Source organism: Myotis nattereri, assembly GCF_964212035.1.
Source record: "Myotis nattereri genome assembly, chromosome: 1".
In the NCBI taxonomy this organism is placed as follows: Eukaryota; Metazoa; Chordata; class Mammalia; order Chiroptera; family Vespertilionidae; genus Myotis; species Myotis nattereri.
This window is the reverse complement of record NC_138075.1, coordinates 57,840,810-57,863,890: the sequence shown is the minus strand read 5'-3', so window position 1 is coordinate 57,863,890 and position 23,081 is coordinate 57,840,810. Positions and strand designations below refer to the sequence as shown.

The following is a 23,081-nucleotide window of genomic DNA, read 5'->3' as shown; positions in this document are numbered from 1 at the left end:
ATAGATGTAAATAGGTAGTTTAAACGGAAACCCAAATGACCAATAAGCATATGAAATGATGCTTGATCTCACTGGCATCAAGTAATTTCAATTGAAGTCAACAAGGTATTGTTTTATGCCCATGAGCTTGGTAAATAATGTCTGTCAATACTAAGTGTTGGTGAAGGTCTGAGACACTGGAAACTTCATACACTACTGAGTGAGACACTTTATAAAATGGTGCAACTATTTTGGAGAGCAGTAAAAACCCTGAAAGCCATTTTGTTATTATTTCATCAATGAAATTCTGCTCTGTGAATACTTGGAGGTGGAAAACTCCTTTATGATGTCAGTCCCTTCAAAATGGCCAAGGATTTACGGACTATGAAGGAACAACCAGAATTTTATAGAGAACAGCTCTGAAGAAACAGGCATGTTGAACTAAAGGCTGTAGTTTAGAGTCATAATACTAAAAACTTCAGAATTTCACAATCAGAAAGAAACTTAAAAATCATCTAGTCTACCCCACGGATTTAAAACTCAAGGATACTGAGGCTCAGTACCATGCCCAAAGTCTAAGCCTCTTTTTAGAAGTCTTCTGCTTGTCACTTCTGTTACCTGGTGATAGGAGGTTGACCTCTTGGGTGAGGAGGCGGCCAGAAAGCCAGCAAGGGCAGAGGCTGTCCCTGGAGCTGGGTGCCCCAATTCCTACCCCTGTAGTGAGCTCTGGCTCATGAGGAAGTTATAGACCGGCAGTCGGCACAGAACACACAGCAGGCAAGCATTCCTACCTCTTCTCCACTGTACTGCTTCAGGCAATTGAGGAAATGACAAGTATTGGAAAGCCAAAAGGACAGCAACTCAAAGTCTTCTAAATGCTCCTTAAAAAAACAAACAAACAAAACAAAACAAGAAAAGACAAAGGTGGAGTTGGTGATTATTGGTGCCTCTGAGCAACATCAGACTTACCTTACCTGTTGGTTAGTTAGTGTCTTTGCCCAAAATGGAGTCCTCTTTTATTCACGAAAGCCTTTATTAAATTTGTGCTATAATGATAGGCCCTTATGTTATTTAGCAGGTTACTTGTTTGAAGCTTAAATCGGCCCTGCAGGAATGCTGGAGAAATGTCAATCTCGGGCCTTGCCTTCCAAAGTTCCCACTCCACTGGGAGGACGGACACAGTAATTAGGTGGCCGATTGCCCATGTGGTGGATGTAGACTGTGCTCAGAGGATGGAGGGACCACGGGAAACCAGGGCAGCTGAGAAAACCCGAGAGAAGCGAGAGGATGGTCCTCCTTGAAAGCGGGGGACAGACAAAAGCTCAGGGTCCAGGACTGTTGGGATGATGCTAGTGCTTCTTTCCATTTAAGGAGAACAGGAAATACAGCAGTACCACTGGATCCAGCAAGAGGAATCACCGGTGGTCTTTTTGTGGAGTGACGGAGTAGAAGCCAGATAGCAAGGGATGAAAAAGAGAATTGGTGACGAGCACTAGTTTAAACGCTTTTGGCAGTCGGGGGGTCAAGGGGGTGGAGGCAAAGGCACCATGGCTAAAGGAGTGGGGCCAAGTGAGGGTTGCTTCAATGTGCTGTGCACCAGAGCGGAAGGGACAGATACTGGCACCAACAATGGCAGAGGACAGGGAGCTGCTGGGGAAGCTGAGACAGTAGATGCTGGTGGGAAAGTATTTATACTCCTCATGTCAGGCATCTTTCACTTTCTAAATATTTAAACATTCCAGAGCAGCAAGACGGGGCAAATACTGTGTGCCTGCATCCTGGGATACAATGCAAGTGTGTCCTAAGAAAACCCGATTTATGAAAATTTGGACAGAGGAAATATCCACATATGGGCGGCCCTTCCTAGGACGCTCTGGTGGCTGCTGTGAAGACAAAGACAATAAAGGACCCAGGACCAAACAAATGCTAATTTTCTCCTCTTAACTCCAGATGAATTCTTGGTACAAAATTTTTAGGAGGGGAGGGAAGAATTACTCTAACCTCTCATGCATCCACTGCTTTTATTCTTCTCTTTTCCTAGGATATTTAAAATAGGATTTAATTACTCCTGATTCTACTGAACATATATTTTACTAAGGACCTTTTGCAACTAAAAATTCAAATATATCCCAACACCAAAGATTGCTCCCCACGTGGAAGGGGAATGAAAATATTGGATCTGTACTTTACTGCTTTCTATTAACATGCAGCTCGTCTTTGTTTCTGAGTTGGGACTAAGGGTGCACAATGTAGTTCTAGAAGGGACAGCTATAGACGAGTAATTTTTCAGGCCTTCCCATTCCTCACCTTTCACCCTTCCTACATTACAGCCGGGACACTGACACCCTGAGGGGATAGAAATAGTGGGTGGTGGCTACGAGGCTGTCATCTCACAGATAAGGCTTCAAGGTCAATTGGCAGATCCCTATCCTTGGGGATCCCTGACCTAACTTGTCTTTTCCTAACAACTTGGCTTCTTTCACCGATTGGGCCTCAGAATGGTTCAAGGAATCATGTGGTTCACCAAAGCCAGGAGGTGAAGGATGGGCATCTGGTCATCCCCACAGATGTTGCTAAAGGACCTATAATTCCAAGGGCCAATGTCAAAGGTAGTTCCTACCTTAACCACTTGCTTGATGCCATTAATGATGCTGTTCATGAGGGACTTGAGCATGCTGGCGTCATTGAGAGAGTCTGCGTAGCGTACACACATGAACAGGATGTGAGCCGGCAGCCCGGGGATCATGTTCACCACCACGCCGCGGGGCTTCAGGTCTGGAGCGGAAAGAGTCAGTGAGGATGACCGCGGTGGTTAGCTCTCCCCCTAAGGAACCTCTGACTATGGGGCGGGGGTTATTTGCTTTTCTGTGCCCGATGCTCTCGATGCAATGCCTGAATGCACAGGCATGTCTTTTCTGTTTGGGGAATTTAGTTTGGCTCTTCTTTTGGCAAAAATGTTCAGATGCTACCTGCTCCTCTTCTATTTGCAAAGTGCCTTCTCCCTGGTGTGGAGACCCTGGATTTCAGATCTCTAGCGTAAGAGAAGAATTGCAGTTCCAAGCACCCCACCCCAGCCTCTATGACGAGGATGCAATACGATCTCAGCGCTCACATGCACCTGCCTTGAATCTGGAAAACAGGAGCACAACAGTCCCGCAGAGGAGGCCTTGCTGGCTTGGAAAGGAGAGAGTGGTGGGGAGACAGGTGGGATGAAGGGGAGAGAGAAGCTTTATAGAACAAATTAAGATAAGCAAACAAAGACCTCCCGGTGGCTGCATAAAAAACGGGGGACAAAGAGGAGGCTCCAAAGCTGTACCCCAGTGAGGGTGGAAAGGAAGGGTAGGGGTGCTCCTTCCTCCCTTAGATGAGGAGGTAGTAAGGCTGCACAGCGGCTTTCCGCTCTGAGATCCCGGGACCAGTTGATAGAGAGGCATGTGGCTGTCATGGTGAAGACAGTCTCGTCCCATTAGTTCTCAGACCACCAACCCTTGAGCATGATGCACATGGACATCCCTGCAACCAGGGCGTTGCTGGGAAGCCCCAGTCACATTGCCTGCAAATACACTTCTCAGCAGAAGTCAAAGAGGGCACAGGAGCCACGCTCACTCCCACCAGGGACCCTGTTCTGAGACCCGAAGCTGCGGAAGTGGGTCTTCTATCCGGGCCCTGTGATGAGGGCTGGGAGGAGGTTAGGGCAGTGCTTCGCAGCCGAGGGAAATGCATCCCCACAGGGTATTTGGCAATGTCTGGAGATACCTTTCTATTGTCATGACTAGAAGCTGCTACTGGCTTCTACAGGTGGGAGCCAAGGATGCCTCTCAATATCCTACAATGCACAGCACCCCGAACAAAGAATTACTAGTATCTGCTCAACATGGCTGAGGCTGAGAAACTCCGCTAGGGCAAGAAGCAGTGAAAGAGGAGAAGGGACTGCCAGCACCCAGGACTGTGGCAATGGCTGATGTTCAAGTTTGCAGAATAAAGCCAAAATTCAGAGTTCCAGGTTTCACTACCAAGAATGAGGTTTTGAATGAGCTTGGCCTCGTCTTCCCTCTTGTACTCCAGCATTCCCAGGTACTCCTTGGGTCCCGAGGACAAGTGCACATCATTGGCTGTAGACAGAGGTAAACAAACACTCAAAAACAACTCCCACAGGCTTTACAATAGGACTCTTCATCTCCTTCTACCCTACTCTGACTGGTTGGCCCTGGAACTTCTGGGGATTTCAGATCAATGAAAACTTTCTTGAGTTGTGAAGAATTTCTTCTGATAGTGATTCTTATCTGTGAGTACATCAGTGAGTATAGCTTCTGCTGAAAAGGTTGAGTTATCCTTGAAGAAATCCTTATGAGTGCCTGGCACGCATCCAGCACACTGGGATACGAATGCAATCCAAGAGGTGGCCCCTGTCTTTAAGATCTGATGCTACAGTTAAGGAAGCAAGATTCACGAAACAGTTGGTGTGCAAAGTACCAAAGTGCATGACCCTGAGGGGACTGTATCAGTGTCCCATGTGCTGTAAGAAATTAACATGCAGTGACTTAAAACAACACAAAATTTTAATCTTATAGTTCTGGAGATCAGAAGATTAAAATGGATCTCATAGGGCTAAAATCAATCAATCAGCAGAGCTGTGTTCCTTCTAGTACAGGGGTGGGCAAACTTTTCGACTCGAGGGCCACAATGGGTTCTTAAACTGGACCGGAGGGCCGGAACAAAAGCATGGATGGAGTGTTTGTGTGAACTAATATAAATTCAAAGTAAACATCATTACATAAAAGGGTACGGTCTTTTTTTTTTTTAGTTTTATTCATTTCAAACGGGACAGATCAGGGCTGTTCTAGAAGCTGTAGGGGGAGAATCCATTACTTGCCTTTTCTAGCTTCCAGAGGCTATCTGAATTCCTTGGCTCGAGGCCACATCACTCTGATCTCTGCTTCCACATCATATCTCCTCTCCATCTACTTCTGTTTTCATATCACCTTCTCTCGCTCTGACATTCCTGCCTCTCTTATGGTATTGGGTCCATGTGGATAATCCAGGATAACCTTCCCATCTCAAGACCCTTAACTTAATCACACCTGCAGATCTCTTCTGCCATGTGAGGCGACATATTCACAGGCTCCCAGGACTGGGAGAGGGGCATTTTGGGTGGGCCACAGTCTACCTTCTGGTCCCCAAAGATTCATGTACATTCTGAGAGAATGAGGTCTGATGACAGAAGCAGAGGTAAGAGAGTCAGAAAGATTTCAAAAATGCCATGCTTCTGAATTTTAAGATGGGGGAGGGGCACACAAGCCACGGTATGCGGTGGCCTCTAAAAGCTGGCAAAGGCCAGGGAATGGACTCTCCCTTGAAGGCTCCAGAAGAAATGCTGACGGGCTGATTTTAGCACAGTGAGCGCCATTCTGGACTTCGGACCTCCAGGACTCTAAGAAGATAAATCTGCACTCTCTCAAGTCACTAATTTTGTGGTGATGTTATAGCAGCTACAGGAAATGAATACAAGGGCCATAAGGATTCACACAGAGGTGAACTGAAGCTGTTGAAAATGCTTCTTGAAGGAGGTAGCATTCCAGTTGGGCCAAGAAAAGCAAGTAGCCTTTGGTGGATGAAAAAGAAGGTGGTGTAGATAAAGAGTTACAGAACTCTCTTCCTACTGCGTGAGAATTTCCCTTTTAACTGACTAGCTCTGTTCCCTTAGAGACTGATAAAGGTAGAGTGTCAACTGCTTTACTAAGCAACACTGTTTATGATAAGAATGACCTCTGGCCCTGGCTGGGTGGCTCATCCTGTTTTTCTCTCATGTCGAAGTCTCTCTCTCTCCTTCCCTCCCTCTTTCCCTCCTTCTCTCTCTAAAATCAATAAAATCATATCCTTGGATGAGAATTTTAAAAAGGGATTCAATAAGAATAAAAAAAGAGTGACCTCTGATTGGTAAATTGCATCTGGAAGAACAATAAATGAAGCAGATGTATCTGATAAGGACATCATACTTTGGGTATTCTTTTTTTTTTTTTTTTTTTTTTAGTCTTTATTGTTCAAAGTATTACATAGGTCCTCCTTTCCCCCCTTAACTTTGGGTATTCTTAAGTGTGAAGACTTATATGTGGGCATGTTCCTTGCAGGAACCCTGGAAGCTAATGCCACCTATGCAGTGTTTAGGAGATGTTGGCTTCCCACCAACAGTCATGTGAATGAATTTGAAGCAGATCCTTTAGCCCCGTTTAGCCTTCAGATGACTGTGTCCCTGTTGTCGACTTGACTACAACTCAGAGCCAGAAGCACTGAGCTAAGCTGCTTCTAGATTCTTGACCCCCAGAAACTGTGTGTAGCAACACACAGTGTTTGTTGTTTTAAGTTGCTAAGTTTGGGGTAATTTGTTATGACAGTAGAAAACTAATACAGGAAGGGAAGCTGATGCATTTCTGCTTTAGACACCTTGAGTTGGAGGTGATAAGAGAAAGGCAAAGGAGGTAATCTTAGAGGCAAAAGGACTGAGACTCTGGCAAAGAAGTGAGGAGTGGGAGGTAGGCTGTGGAAGTCCTTATGCAGAGATGGCAGTTCATTCATCCATTCCAAAAATGAGGACACAACGAGGGTTGGGAAGGACAGACGTGGTATAATCTGAGGGGTGGTGAGCGATCTGCCTGCCTCCAAGGATCTTTCTTTCCATTCCCCATCACTGAGCCCCAAACCCTGCCAGTTGAGAATCATTCCTTTGGGTTTCAAAGACTTTGGGCCACATCAAAAACTAAACATTTCATCAACACATGTTGACCTTAGCCGAAAGTTCAAGAAATAAGAAAATGAATGTTATTTCTCTCACCTTTTCCAATTGTCTTAGTTAGACTCTTGACTTGGTCTTGTAGTTTTTTAATCACTCTGTCCTTCATGTCTAACTCTTCTTCGAGATCCTGCAGAGATCAAAAGAAACAAGATCATTAGCTTAGAAGCATCTAAATTGATTTTTTGGTAATAGCTTTATTGAGCTATAATTTGCACCCAATTCACATATAGCTTATAGATTACTATACTACACAATGGTTTGTATATAGTCTGTGTGTAATCATCACCACCATCGAATTCCAGAACATTTCATCAAACCAAAAAGAGCCTGTGACTTTTAGCCGTCACCCCCTCATCTTCCATTCCTTCCCAGCTCCTGGCTACCATTAACCTACTTTTGTCTCTATCTACCCTTGTGCCTGGCTTCTCTCATTAATGTTTTTAAGGTTTCTTCATGCTGTAGCCTGTATCAGTACCTCATTCCTTTTTGTGTCTGAATAATATCCTATCGTGTGCATACACCACACTTATCTTGATCTGTTTTCCCCTTAATAAAATAATGTCCATTGTAGAGAATTAAAAAACACGAATGTGGGAAAGTAAGCTCCCTGAATGTCAGAAGCTGGAGGCCGAGAAACTCTTCAGAGGTTGGAGTCCTGGCTTTGACCTTCCTTCCCGAAAAGGGTTGGCCTTGCCCAGGCTGATTTTGGCTCAAGAACAGGGAGAGTCTGGGATTCCTATAAATATTTCCTCTAAAAGGCACAGGGTCTTCAGGTTCTTCCTGAATCCCGGGGCTTTGGCACAGGAAGGAATCTGGCCCCTCCAGCTCAGCAATGCCCACCACGCAGTCACTGCGGCCCTGCGCCCCTGGGGGACTCCTGGGCAGAGGGAAATTGTGCTGTTTCTCCCTTGTGGCCACCTCTCTCCCTGCTACCACCTTTGGAACTTGATCTGGCCTTTGAAGTGGGGGTGTGGGTATGCTGTCTTCTAACTTGAGCCCATCCTATTATACGTCTAAAAACCAAAAAAGGCACCCATCAATCCATAATCTGAAAGAAACCACTGCTCACATTTTATTTCACTCCTTTCTTTTTTCTAATATGGCACATACATGTTTTATAAAATTGGGATCATACTGTATGTGAAGTTTTATATCCTATATTTTTCTCGAATTATATTGCAGATACCTTCCCATGTCTGATAACATACCCAAACCGTCACTTTAATGGATACAGTAATATACAGTAATTAACCTACCCACTTTTATTGGACATCCACTTTATTCCCCTCTTTTTTTTGGTTATGATTATTAACACTATTATTTGTCCACATATCTGATTATTTACTAGGAATAGAATCTTAGTGGTTCATCACTGAGTCAAAGGGAATGCACCTCCCTAGAGAGCTTATACAGTTTATGCCGGGAGTCTTATCCAGCATCTAGAAGGGTTCAGGAATCTGGAGAAGGGGCTGTGGTAAATTATTAAAGAGTCTAGAGACAAAACATAATTCTTAAAGGCATTTTGGGGAACCAGAGGAGACTCAGCTAAAGAAACCAAGTCCTTCTGTCTCTCTGGACTCCTTGCTTTTTATTAACACAAATTGTCCTAAAGCAAGGTAAATATACATATCAAAGGCAAGGTTTAGCATACAGAATCCATTGTCAGATTGGGGGACCTGCCTATGGCTGTTCAGGTGTTTGGCCAGCAGGAGGCAATAACATGTAGATTGAAATGCCCTCAGTTATCTGGTAGCAGGAAATCATTTATGCATCCTTTTTAGGTTTGGGGAAATGCCTTTGGCCATTCCAATAGGTAATAACATGATTTTCCAGCCCTTGCTGAAGGCTCAAGGTCCACCAACCTTTTGATGAACTTCTTGCATTTATGACCTACTGGAATTAGCTTCCGGCAAGTTTATGTTCCCAGAAACCATATATGATGACAGTCTCACCAGCACCATAAGATCTCTGTTATTTCAGGGGCAAACATATTATCTAGTTTTAATTTAGAATTTCTTTGATAAATAGTGAGATGATCACTAAAAGTTTTTATTATTTCTTTCTTAATAAGGATTTTCTTTGACTTAAAGGATCAGATATGGGATTAAATAGTGTACCCTCAAAATTCATGTCCACTGAGAACCCCTGAGTGTGAACTCATTTGGAAATAGGGTCTTTGCTGTTGTATTTAAACCACAGATCAATATGATAACTCGCTGGATTGGGGTGGGTTCTGAATCCACTGAGACTGTCCTTATAACAGAGATAAAGGGCACACAGAGATACAGAGGGGGGGCCATGTAAAGGGACAGCAGAGATTGGGGGTGCGCTGTCACAAACCAAGGATGTCAGGCGATGCCAGGAGCTGGGAGAGGCAAGGAAATCCTCTCCCCTAGAGACTCTGGAGGAGTATGGCTGGGCCAACACCTTGAACTTGGACTTCTGGCCTTTCCAAGTGTGAGAGGACACGTTTCTATTGTTCTAAGCCACCCAGTTTGTTGTACTTTGTTATGGGAGCTCTAGGAAACTAATACAGTTAAGCCTCACTTGTGGGTAAAACCAGCACCTAATTTATAGGAATTAAATTCCTTTGTGGCATATTCATTGGCTCATTGGTAGCACTGAGGCTCCTCATTGGTTTAGGGGGAGTTTGTTGGAAGGACCATGTAGATATAAAACAGGAAGCTATGACTGTTCCCCAGCTCAGGGTGGAGGCAGCAGGCTGGCCCGTCCCCACCTGGGAACAGAGCCACACACCTGGGGCTCCTGAGAGGGGCACTGCGTGGGACCTCACTGGTCCAGCAGCATCAGGAACAAACTCACACAAATCCCACACAATTAGGGCCTGATACATACCCAGAGGCACACACTCACAGCTAAGGAATGATAGTTCACACGGGACAAGACGTGCAACATACACATGGCCCACCCCCATTACCACTGGCCCCAACTGAGACCCAGGGACATGCAGGCAGGCAGGAGAGCCTCACACAGGCTCAATGGACAGCTGTTTATTTGGTGTGAGTTGATGAGTCTATTCTCTGAAGAAGTTGTGTCCCCTGAGAAAAGATGGCCATCATCTGGGCGCCCCTGACTGGAATGTGTTATTTCCTGTTAGATATCAAACTCCCTGGATTCCTCATTTTAGATATAATCATTCTTCAAAGTCAAATCCTGACACTGTAAAATATCATTTCACCCTATCATGGTTTTCCTGTGAGATAGAAAATGGGGGGGCCCTGACCATGGGGAGCAGGGCCTGTGGGCATGTCCAGGTGCCCACTGCCCTGGTGAGCCCTTCCCTGGGCACGTTGTAGAGGCTGCCCAGCCCGGAAGGGCCTCAGTTTCCAGCCCCCAGGAAAGCACCCCAGCTGCTACTTTAGTGTGTCTCAGTCTTGTAGGCTTCACACACCAATTAATATCAAAAGAATCGCTGGGGACCGACATAGAGTTGCCAAATTTCATTTTGACAAGGGCCTCTTCATCATTTAAAGTCTGTTACCTACTACCATGGTCATTTCATGGAAGAACATTTTGTCTATGAAATTTGTAGGAAGGACATACCCCCAGGAGAACACATGGACATCGTCTTCCCAGATGGGTGCCACCACGGGACAGTGCGCAGGACCCCTGCACCCCACCTCCCTTTGCTTTATCAGGCACGTCCCTGTGAGCCCTGAGCCTCCCCTGAGAGGGCTCAACCTCAGAGACCACCTGTCTTTTGCAAAAGGAAACAGAGTGCTCTGACTGTGGCTTTGGTCCACAGCTGCTCAGCGTGTGCTCCAGGTGGCCTGTCCCCCCTTCTGTGACATCTGCACACAGGCAGGCAGTCATTTATCAACGACTTAGTCCACTCCTCACCCTGTTCTCCATAGTGAGACGAGACGCTTCCTGCCGGAGGCTACTCTCCACTTTGGGTTCAGTTTCAACCTGTTTCTTCAAGCCCTTGCTGACCTCTGGCATTGCATGAATGTCATCCATCAGCTTCTCCTTCTCTTTGGGGTGTATTCCCTCTTCTTCTCGAGTGTGATTCAACTCATTAGAAAATTCTTCTAATTTTCCTACAGTGAGAAGAACTGTCAGTACTTGGGGCCATATCACTGGATTCCGATTTGGGCTTGGTCCTATGTATAGTTGTCAGGGGTCCTAAGCTGCATCCAGCTAGAGATTAGGTTTTGTTTGGCATAAACAATGTTTAAAATATTTTTAAGTCATTGTTTAAAACTTGTGATACTTCACATAAAAATGGCTTATCTTAAAAAACAAAAAAACAAAAAACCAGGACTATCAAGCAACACTGCGCCTGCATTCCTATGTGGCAACAATCCCCAGAGCTTGAGGCAGCTTCCCCCTTTTGATGCCCATGCACCTTATTGCACCCACCACCCAGCCCACTCCTCACATTCGCGCCACTGCCTGGCCCACGGGAGGTCAGAGTGTGACCCCGAGTACAGTGACTTCTGTCATGTCCTGGGTGGAGAAAACCTTTTTCTAAAAGCAGGTCCCTGAGGGGTCCAGTTACCTCTCATGTTTTCAGTCTGTTCATTCAGACGAATTTCAAGGTCTTGCTTCTGTTTCTCCAGTTCTGAGATTTGCTGTTTAAAGTCTGGGATCATCTTTAGAGAAAAATTAGAAATATTAGACTATGAAATACTTTTATCTATGAACTTTAAAATCTCAGAGCTCATCAGAAGCAAACCCAACTGCTGAGGAGTTTAACCCCATGGGACATACATCTAATCTATAATAATAAAAGTCTAATATGCTAATTTGACTGGACATCCTTCTGGACATCCTTCAGGACAACCTTCGGGACGAAGCTTGGGCTGTGAGGGAAGCCCGGGTCCCGGGTGCCAGAGAGAAGCTGGTGCTGGCAGCCGGGGGAAGGAAGGCCTACTCTTGCATGAATTTCGTGCATTGGGCCTCTAGTGAATTGTATAAGAAGGCCAGCTAAGACATTATACTCCATTGGTATCATGATTTTTTACCTCGAGACCTATATAGTCACAAGAAATACCAGCACACTCAGAGAAAGCAGTTCCACACAGCCACGGTCCCCATCAGGATGTCTCCCGGAGGGAAGGGTGTGTAGTGGTGGGGCAGGGGTGGATGGGAATTCTATGCTGAGCTGAGGGAGGGTGATGTGAAGAGGTGGCAGACCCAGAGACCTCACCTAGGGACGGACCACCTCGAGGGGGTTGCACTGCGCCCTCTGCATTCCAGGTGGGGCTCAATCCTTTGTCCTTGTCCGCCTCTATAGTTTTTTTAAACGTCTGTCACCTCTACCCTCAGGCAGGTAAAAACAGTTTTTCTGTTGCCCAAGTTTATAAAAACACCCACACCGCTAATACTCAAATGAAGAATACTTGTTTGTGCAATTGGATTTCACCACGGATTCCTCATGAAAGTTTCACCCAAGGACCAAACAAAGATGTGAAGGTCCTTATTCCTGCTCCACGTGTTGGCTATGCCGGGGCCACAGCTCCTCACCTGCTGGCACAGACCCGAGAGGTCCTAGTAGTTCGAGGTTAGGCAGAGGAGCAGGAGACAGCAAAGAAGCAGAGAAGGGGCAGCCTGTGAATGGCGAAGAGGATGAGAAACCTAGGAGAGGGTGGTGCCCTGGGAGACAACGAGGAGGATGGAAATGAACCCTCTGTGCTCAGCTGGATGCAGACAGACCAGTTAGTGGTAGGGGCACATGGCAAAATGGGGTGGCCACAGAGCAAATGGGAGGTGAATGGAGAAATGGCAGTTGGATGGCTGCTGAGAAGTCTGACAACTCCCCCAAAGAAATGGGGTGGTGCCCTGGCTGGCACAGCCCAGTGGTTAGAGTGTCGGCCTGAGCACTGACGGGTCATAGGTTCCACCGGTCCAGGGCACACTCTTGGGTTGCAGGTTGATTCCCTGGCCCTGGCTGGAGAGCGTGGGGGAAGCAATCGATGTGTCTCTCAAATTGATGTTTCTCTCCCTCTCTCTCTCTTCTCCCTTCCCCCCTCCCTTCCATTTTTTCTAAAAAAATAAGTGGAAAAAATATCCTTGGGTGAGGATTACCAAAAAAGAAAAAGGAAAGAAGAAAGAAATGGAGTGGTAGCTACCGGGGATATGGGGCCAAGAAAGGGATAGTTTTGAGTGAGGAGATTTCTGAAGCCTTTCTCCATGCCAGTAGGCGTGAGGTAGAAGAAAGGATGAGATATGTGCAGGAGGAAAGAATGGGCATCACAGGAGGGAAGGTCTCTGAAAAGGTGAGATGAGAAGCAGGAGTAGAGGCTGACCTGAATGCATGCCCCTCTCAAATTATCCTTTTACCTTAATGTTGCTTTTGTCAATTTCCAAGGGTTATTGGCTAGGTTTAGAAAACACACACGCACATACACACAGAGAATGTGGACCCATCCTATGGAAAAGACACATACTCTCAAATCAGAGTGCTCTCCAGCCTGGGATAATATAAGTTTCTCTTGTGACTCAAGTATTTCACTCCTAGAAAACATAAGTCTGATCCATTGTTTTATTGCCAAGAAACTGCATATGACTTGGCTAATGAATAACATCTCTAGAATAGTGCCCACAACCGGGGCCCATGGCTGAGACCATACCATGTTTTCTGACGTCAGCCTGGTAACTTCATGACGAATACTTTCATTGATGTCATTCTCTTCTCTAAATAATTTCTGCAGGTGGTTTATTTCTTGACTTAGATGCACCACTTTGAAGTTCAAAGCTTCTATCTCCTTTTCATAGCAATCCTTCTGGGACTGGAAGTGGCTCTCCAAGACGCTGTTGGAAGAGGGGCCGAGAAATTAGCCACTTCGTCTTCACTCTGAGTGTGTACACGTGCAGCAGTTATGAAAACCCACCACTACAGCCAAGTGCTAAGTACAGAGAGCATACTTATGTGCACATCGTTACAGGCTATGGAACTAGGAACACAGAATTATAAAATTTAGAAAGCATATGTGGCATTAACATGCAGTTAATAACAAATATTACTTTAGACATTATTAAAGTTACATTTTTACTCTAATAGTTTAAAAAATGTCTGTATGATACAATAATGGTAAAGATACATTTCCTTATACATTTGTCAAAACCAATAGGATATATAACATCAAGAGTGATGTTAACTAATGACTCTGGGTGTCAAAGTAGGTTCATCAGTTTTAACAAATGTAACCTTGCCCTGGCCAATTGGTTGGGCATCATCCCGTGCACTGAAAGGCTGCCAGTTCGATTCTTGGTCAGGGTCCGTGCCCGGGTTGCAGGCTTGATTCCTGGTGGGGGGCATGCAGGAGGCAGCCGATTAATGTTTCCCTCTCACACAGAGGTTTCTCTCTCTTTCTCCTTCTCCCTCCCTCCCTCTCTCTTTAAAAATCAATTTTAAAAATCTTTAAAACAACAACAAATGTATCCTCTGCTGGGAGATATTGATAATGGCTGTGTACGTGTGGGGGTCGGAAGTATATGAGAAATCTCTGAACTTTTGCTCAATTTTACTGTAAGCCTAGCACTACTCTAAAAATAAAGTTTATTAATGTAAAAAATGCATCAAACTTTAAATTTAAACACACCTATTTGTCTATAGCAACACTGGCTACCTTAGCTATAATAATAAAAGCATAATATACTAATTAGACCGGACGTCCTTCCAGACGACCTTCTAGATGAAGCCAGGGCTGTGAGGGAAGCCCAGGTCCCGGGTGCCAGAGGGAAGCCAGTGCCAGCAGCCAGGGGAAGGAAATCCTACTCTTGCACGAATTTCATGCATCAGGCCTTTAGTCCTATATAATAAAAGGGTAATATGCAAATTGACCCTAACAGCAGAACAACCCGGAACGACCAGTTGCTATGACACGCACAGCTCAATGCAGGAGCTGCCCGCCGGCGGTCAATGGGCTCCCACAGTGGGAGTTTCACTCAGCCACAGACTGGGCTGACAGCTGCAAGCACAGTGGCAGTGGTGGGAGCCTCTCTTGCCTCCTCGGCAGTGCTAAGGATGTCCGAGGGGGCCTAAGCCGCAGTCAGACATCCCATGAGGGCTCCTGGGCTGCCAGAGGGATGTCTGACTGCCAGCTTAGGCCTCATCTCCTGGGGAGCAGGCCTAAGTTGGCAGGTGGACATCCCCTGAGGGGTCCCAGACTGCCAGAGGGTACAGGTTGGGCTGAGGGACTCCCCGCACCTCCCCTGAGTGCACAAATTTTCATGTACCAGGCCTCTAGTTTGATAGAATCAGTTTTACTGTATAGGTTATGCGTTTTATCACTCAGCATTTTATCCCATAAAGAGTGTTCTTTGTTACCAATTACTCAAAGAAATATTTCCAGTGATTATTAGATCATTCTACTGTAAGAAATTATTTTATGTATCAAATCTATGTAAGACAAACTTTTCACTTTCCAATAGTCTTATTATCTCTGGGGGAAAAAGAAACCCTGGGGGAATTCCTTACCGGGTTGCTTTCTTTAGTCCTTCGTAAGCAAACCAAAGTTCTCCATCCTCATTTAAATGTTCCAAATCTTCCACAGACAGCCTGGAAAATAAGGAGGGTAAGAAAGCCTATCATCTCTCTCATGTGTCACACGTTTCTAAATGTGTGATAATGCAAAAATGATTACCTGCTTCTCACGTCTGCAATGTCATAGCTTTCGAGAAGTTGCTTGGTGATCTCTGACATCTTTTCTGAGAGGAAAAGGCAGAGCTGGTATAAATTACCTTCTTGCCTGATTTCTCCTGTTCCCTTTCTAGGGCCCAGTTACCTTCACAGAGTCTCCAGCTAACCATCCCATCAGCCAAGAAACTGACCAGTTATTTAACCCACCAGCTATCCAACCAACCAGCCAACCAACCAACCAACCAACCAGCTAGTCAGCTTGCCATATATCCAACCAACCAGCTAACCAACCAGCCTCATACCAGTCAAAGGAGCATTTCCTCACCAGTGGCACTTATGATACATTCAGTCTGCACCCATGGGCTTGGTGCCTCGTAGTTTTGTTACCTCTCATTTCCCGCTTTTGCGACTGCACGTGTTTTTCCACGTCTATCTTCTGTGTCTGAAGTAGCTCTATCTCCTTTTCAAACTCAGAGATTGTCTGAATCACAGCAACGATGAGGTGAAGAAAGAAGAGCCATTGTAATTTTTATCAAACAGAGGGAACACTCTTACATTACCATCTACTCATGCGGGGTGTCCTCACTGCTGCTTCTTGGCTAAACTCTTGTTAAACCATCCTTGCCCATACATACAGTGTGGCCTTGATACTGGAAATAATTAACAGTAACTGCTCCCAAATACTGTTAATTATTTCTATATCTACTTGGTTGTATCCACAGAATTGGTTTCCCTACTTAAAGGGAAATGATAACTAATTACTACAAGCTTTGGTGGGGTGGGAGGAAGGAGAGCCCAGAGGAGGAAATTCAAAGGGGCTGATTATCTTTCGCCGCAGGATCTTGGATGTGGGCAAGCCTGCCACGTTTGGGAGTGTGGGCTTGGGCTCCTGCTGGGTTTAGGAGTGGCGCAGCGGCAGAGCCAGGCGCACCCAGGATTTGGGGGGTGGCCATGGGGTGTGCCGGGGTCCCCTGAGGGGCAGCCCTGGTTGGGGGGGGGGCTGTATTCTGCCTCTTTCACCTATGACTCAGCTTGAGTAAGGATGCCAGGGTTGTGCCTGCGGCTATGGGAGCTATGCAGAGGTGACTAAGCCCGTGCTGATGTTTCTCAGTTAGTATAAGTGTTTAAGGCCTACACACAACTCCTGTTTCTACAGGGCATGGGAAAGGAGGTCACAGTGACATTTGCTGGTCATTTTACATACACAACCTCTTCCTTAAAACAGGCCCATAGGGTGACTAGGGTGACCTTTTAGAGGTTAGAAAACTGAAGCTGCATAGAGTAAACGGCCTGTTCGGGATCACACGGCGAGTTGATGGGGTGCCAGGACTATCCAGTCTGAAAGCCCCGCTCTCTGTAATGGTTCAGTCGTTGCTACCAGTTGTAAGTGTATTTATACAGATGGGTTATAACACAGATAACTTGATGATGATACGTTCACTTTCTCTGCAAATGAGACTAATCGCCACACTGGAGAGTCTGGACCGCAGTTTTAGTTACCAAAGAGGAAGTGGCAAATATCGGCGCCTCACTCCAAGTAGAGCCACACCATTCCCCAAGATGCAGACAGTGGCCAGACGGCCTGACTTCCAGAGGGACAGCAGTCTCATGTGACTGCTGAGAGTGAGGCAGTCACAGGGCTGGGTGGTCCCCCCCCCCCCCTTCAGCATCAGGGGCCCAAGGCCCAGAGAACACAGACAGCTCCGCTGTGGAGCTCACAGGCAATGCCGGGGTGATTCTTAGCGCTCTTCTGAACCATGCGTGGCTCTTCCATGACAATCAGATAATATTCGCAAAATCTTCACAAACATTCTACTCACATGTGTTCCACATATTCAGTGGAAGCTTAAAAACGTTCCCACCTTGCAGAGAAATGTTTTGCATTTAACAACAGAGGGACATTCTGGTGGGGAAGGAATTCCAGTTAAGCCTGACTGTCCAAGCTTGTGTCATTGCTTTCGTGAGAGTTTCTGGTAGCAGTTTAAAATGTGAGATTCTGACAATATGGCAATGTAATTTTAATACAAGCATTTATAGGTATACTGAGGCCTGGTGCACAAATTCCCAGTTGAAGGGACAATTTGCATATTAGCCTTTTATTATATAGGATAACACCATGATGGATTGTGTAAGAGCTTATGTCCATTTGTAATTTAATTTGGACGTATTCTCTAGGTCAACATATTTGAGTAACTTTATGTAACTGTAATTTAAAAAAGAGAGCTGACCTTTAAAATAGGAAAAGCCATTATTGCTAAATCAAAGGTGGCTGGGGGTTTATACTGGGAGGAACTGAAGCAGTCAGGGTCCTTTCACTTCTGGATTCACACATGCGTTTGCATTTAGTTGTCTGACCCTGTAGGAAAATGAAGCTGCTCCCCCTTCACCCCCCCCCCCCCCCCCCCACACACACACACCCTGTGCAGTGACCTGACTCAGAGAGAGCTGGGGAAGCAGAAGCCTCTACCTTGGCCTGCTGGCTCAGCCGGGCCACCTCCCCCTGCAGGCCACCCGAGGTGGCCCGCTCCTCCTCCAGCTGGCGCTGCAGTTGCATTTTCTCATCCTTGAGAGCTTTGATTTCTTCTTTCAAAGAGCACATCTGCTTCTCATAGTCCTGTGTTTTCAGTTCAAAACTTTTTTCAAGAAGTCTAGGCAGCAAAAGGAAAAATAATTCAGAATTGTCTCTAAAGTCTTTACCCTGAGTTAGAACGATACATCATTTTGAAAATAAGAGGAGACTCCAGAAAGGAGACAAGTTAATTAGGATCTATTGTGACAGTTCCCATAATAATGGCCTTATTTTTAGCTGATGGTTTCCTGTCCCCTTAAGGAAAGGAAGCTTCTTACACTTTCTGATCTGAGAAGTGTGGCTCTAACACGGTCCTGCACAGAGGGAACACAGCACAGGAGGTTGAACTTAAAGTCTCAGTGGTGGTTGGGGCACTGTATTCCCAAAGCCACCCCAGTTCCATGTGGCCCCCCACGGAGGGGCCACTTCCCTCGGCAAAGACCTTGGCACATTCAGCCAAGTCCTCGCCCCTGCCAAGTCCCAAGGATCCTGGAGGGCTTTGGCCTAGTCCTACCCAAGTTAGTGCAGTCATTTAATATGTCGAAGCATCCAGCCCTTCAAAGACTCTAGAGCAGCGGTTCTCAACCTGTGGGTCGCGACCCCTTTGGCGGTCGAACGACCCTTTCACAGGGGTCGCCCAAGACCATCCTGCATATCAGATATTTACATTACGATTCATAACAGTAGCAACATTACAGTTATGAAGTAGCAACGAAAATAATTTTATGATTGGGTCACAACATGAGGAACTGTATTTAAAAGGCCAGAAGGTTGAGAACCACTGCTCTAGAATAAGTTTCAGCAAATTCAGGTGCCCCAACTTCCATGAAAACCCAATTCCTCGTGGGATGGTTGCTGAATTAAATACGGATGAATGACCAAGAAAATAACTGAAGAGAGATCCATGACCTAAACCAGCCAACACAGTGCACAGCAGCCCAGTGAGAACTGAAGCAGACCTAGGGGCTCTGAGTTTATGAATTATCATTCTACTTGCTAAACTGTCGACGGGTTTATTTTAGGACTTGCTTTTACAGCACAAAAGGAAAATCCCTGAGGAAGAGAGTCACATTCCCACTAGGTTTTTGTTTTATAGATATTATCAAAAATTTAGCCGAAACCGGTTTGGCTCAGTGGATAGAGCGTCGGCCTGCGGACTGAAAGGTCCCAGGTTCGATTCCGGTCAAGGGCATGTACCTGGGTTGCGGGCACATCCCCAGTAGGAGATGTGCAGGAGGCAGCTGATCGATGTTTCTCTCTCATCGATGTTTCTAACTCTCTATCTCTCTCCCTTCCTCTCTGTAAAAAATCAATAAAATATATTAAAAAAAAATTTAAACTTTGTTTTCAGGTTTTTAACCTGGCTGGTGTGGCTCAGCGGTTGAGCATAGACCTATGAACCAGGAGGTTACAGCTCGATTCTCAGTCAGGGAACATGCCTGGGTTGTGGGCTTGATCCCCAGTAGGGGACATCCAGGAGGCAGCTAATCGATGATTCTCTGTCATTATTGATATTTCTACCTCTCTCTCTTCCTCTCCCTTCCTATCTCTGAAGTCAGTAAAAATATATTTTAAAAAAACAAAACCAAAAAACCCCCGCAGTGCTCCTAAGAGGCCAGCAAAATACCTTTGAAGAAGCAGACTGCAGCCGGCAGTCACATGTAAAAACAATCTTAAATTTGTAACCTAAATGAGGCGGGTGTGTTTCCACAGACTGTGGGCTTCTTTGTGCCTCTGTCAGGTTGTGACAGTGGCCAAGATGTCCCCCGTCAACTGACCAGGGACCAGACCGAGGTACAGGTGAGTGCTGATGAGGACTGCAAAGAGCTCAAGGTGACCTGGCCTCAGCCTGGCTCTCCCAGCCCCCCTGCTTGCAATGGTCACTCCCAAGTGGCCCAGTACCCAGTGAGGGTCCAAAAATTGAACTCCTCTCCTAGAGTTGAAAGTTCATTGAAAAATAGATTTTTTAAGGTAGAGTCAAATATCCCTATTTTAAAACCGATGTAGGATCATGAGGCACTTTGTTGGCTCTTGGACTCTTCAGCAACACTCCCTCCCCTAACTTTTTGGCATCCTCCTTCTCACCCAGGTCCAGGCTACTAACTAACTGCATGGGGAGGGTACATATCCCACCACCCCACGCAGCCCTGAGCCTCCTAGCCCCCTACACCCTGGATGTCAAGAATGTTCCATTTCTTCCCAACACCTTGCCACGCATTCCTACTTTGAGATCTAAAGCCTTTCAGTTGATGTCTTAAGAGAAAGGAGCCCAGATTGGAGATTAGTAGAGGGTTTAATATTGACAAGGTCATGGGGAGCTGCCCTAGTTTCTGTGAGGGTTTCATATCCCTTACTGTGTGGGACAAGAATCATGTGAACAGGTGTAACAGGAGGGGGAAGGGAGGAAGGTGTATTTCCTAGGCAATAATCTTACTTCTTAGGCTCATGGGATTTGAAAGGGTGGCAGTGTCTGAACTCCTCACTGTCTTGGCAAAAAAGGGAAAGCAGGAAATTCCCAGGGTCCCCTGACCACACTGCAGAGCCCGGGCAGTGTCTGCAAGGTGCACAAGGTGGGCATTCGCTCTCGCAAACCTCCATGTCTTCACTACCTACAAATATGCACACCCTGCTCTCCTGTGCCTGTGACCTGCTATCTGCAAGCCAAGAAGCAAAGCAGAGAACAGCAGAGAGAGAAAGTGGCAGTTGTAAGGCAACCCATCTTTCATACATTCTTTGTCGTTCTTCTTTTTGCACGTCCTCGAAGAGCTGCTTGGTGAGGTCATCCATTTTCCCTGTGGAAAGACAATGCTTTTTGAAATAGGTCTGCACACCAATGCCTGGATTGCTTCACATCTTATTTAAGAAAGTGTGAATGCAAGAACAGTCACGGTGTATTTATTCCTAACAGGACGACGAGTGTAACTGTCACCTTTATAAACTAGAAATACAGGTCTGGGAGTTCAGAATAATAATCCTCACAAATTTGTCATGTTGAAATCGATAAATAGTTTCATTTACATTACTTTTATTGGTCTGAATATCATTTGTTTGATTAAAATTAGGCATATTGGCTTTGAGATAATAATATTTTTATTAAAAGTAAACAGAAACCCTTTAGGGAGAAAATGACCAATTTATGATAGGGTTTCTCAATCTTAGCATTATGATACTTCAAGGGAGGTAATTCTTTACCCTGGTGGGGGTGGGGTCCCTGTGCACTGTAGGATATTGAGCAGCATCCCTGGCCTCTACCCACGAGAATCCAGCGGCACCTCTACTCACTCCACTTGTGACAACTGAAAATGTGTCCAGACATTACCAAGTGTCCTGGGGGGCACCTTGACTGAAACCAGTCATTCACGATAACCAAGAAAATAATAAAGTGTCTTCATTTAAATACGGGATCCCTAACCCAGTGCAGGTTAAGGGAGCATGGGGTTTTGGACAGCCTCTGGCCATGACAATCCCATGTCCCCAGCATGTCCACACACGACAGGTGCCCTTCAAAACAGGAGCAGGATGACAGATGCAGCCCATCAGAGCCTGGTGTCCCTATTTGTACTTAGCTGACACCTCATTCTTGAGTTTTGCCTGGTTTCTGAGTCCTGCCCCAGAGGGGAGCCCAGGGATGAAGTGACAATAGCAATCCTCCAAATTATTTGGTTAAAAAAAGCCAACAGTTTAATAGTTTGTCCAGTGCAGTGTCAAATGTCCCTGAATGAAAATGACTGCTTTAAACATCGTGAGTCAGCCAGAAAACACGAGGGAAGACACTTAAGGTTACATTTAGAAGCCAGCATATTTGATATAATTTCAATTTTCACTTCACTCCAGAATTGGCTTACCATTTTGGGCCATTTGCAAAAAAAGGCTAAACAGGCTGCTCACATGTGACTTTCTGTCCAAGTTGGAATCTCAAAAAGGGGAAAAGACTTTGATAACATCCCTCCATCTAGGTCCCAGGATGAGTGAAGGCTGGTGCTTTTCACAGAGCACTGTTTGCCATGTGTAGGGAGACCCTCGGGACAAGCAGTTTATGAACACTGGGTTTGACAGTTTTCATATACGTTTTAGAAGATGTTATAAAATTATCCACCCAAACATGTTAATGCTACCAAATATGTAATTTTCAAGACACACTTGTGGGAATTTAAATATTCTTGGGGGAAATGCTACTTAAAGTTAGAAAAGAAGAACAAGCGCTCAAGAGGAACGTATTGTAATAAGAAAGGTAACGATGGGTAAGGCCTTCCCTCATTTCGGTTCAAGGTTTACTCTTAGACCTGACCTCTGACCTCGCCCTGTTCATCATCAGTCCTTAGAGACGGGGTGCACACGGAATCTGGAGCAGGAGGCACGCCGTCTTTGGCTTCATCTGGGCGGCCTTTCCTGCTCCTCTGGACAGGACTCGGATGTTCACTCCCTCCTCCTGACATGGCTCCTCTCACACTCTCACCTGGACCCCCAGGGCTCTTGTGCTCCGGATTCCACCCAGTGGGGGCCAGGGGGATGCTAGATGCCCAGGCCTGAACCCTTAGGCCTCATGTGCCTCGGGTCAGAGCTTAAGGAAAAAGGTCCCTGGAAAAGACAGGCAATTGAGTGTGGTGATTTAAACCACCTGGTCAGGAACCCCCAGGTTCATGAGCCTGTTGGGGTTTAGCAAGTGCTTACGATTAGAATTCAAGCTGGAAAGCTACAAATGGACAGAGCGAGGCTAAGAGTGGCTGCTTCGCACCCCTAAATAAAAGTGGTACCACCATGGTTCCAAGCATCTGTGCCTGACAGCCTGGGGGAGCTGTGGCTCATGAGATAAGCATGCCCTTAGTTCAGGGCCAAGGTACCCCTTAGATCAAGTAAGGTGGACAGATCTACAATCTGACTGCAAATCCTTGGCAAACAACAAACACGACCCCAACATTATCCTAACTAACCCCCCCGAGCACACCCATGCACACACACAGACACACATCCTTCTCCACCTCTGATGAAAGGCTCCAGACTTACAGCCAAACATCGGTACCCTGCAAGTGGCCCAGGGAGGGTCTGAGACAGGGATTGCTGTGTTGTCTGACAAAGATGGAAATAAACAGATGAATCTATAGGGTAAATTACCACAATTTAAATATCATTATTTT

The 23,081-nt window shown here is 45.9% G+C and overlaps 1 protein-coding gene across 1 annotated transcript in view; it reads right to left on the bottom strand.

The window, feature by feature from the left end:
• The window catches only part of MYO5C (myosin VC), a gene marked incomplete at its 5' end in the record, with an annotated part of 90,189 nt that overhangs the window by 11,541 nt on the left and 55,567 nt on the right, over window positions 1-23,081 (bottom strand). Inside the window, 12 exons of the mRNA XM_081090252.1 lie at window positions 771-860; window positions 2,600-2,754; window positions 3,993-4,091; window positions 6,809-6,896; window positions 10,631-10,830; window positions 11,292-11,385; window positions 13,366-13,546; window positions 15,216-15,296; window positions 15,382-15,445; window positions 15,765-15,858; window positions 17,845-18,025; window positions 20,675-20,738. Of these exons, the coding sequence (XP_080946378.1) occupies window positions 771-860; window positions 2,600-2,754; window positions 3,993-4,091; window positions 6,809-6,896; window positions 10,631-10,830; window positions 11,292-11,385; window positions 13,366-13,546; window positions 15,216-15,296; window positions 15,382-15,445; window positions 15,765-15,858; window positions 17,845-18,025; window positions 20,675-20,738 (1,391 nt within the window). The remainder of the gene's footprint in view (window positions 1-770; window positions 861-2,599; window positions 2,755-3,992; window positions 4,092-6,808; window positions 6,897-10,630; window positions 10,831-11,291; window positions 11,386-13,365; window positions 13,547-15,215; window positions 15,297-15,381; window positions 15,446-15,764; window positions 15,859-17,844; window positions 18,026-20,674; window positions 20,739-23,081) is intronic.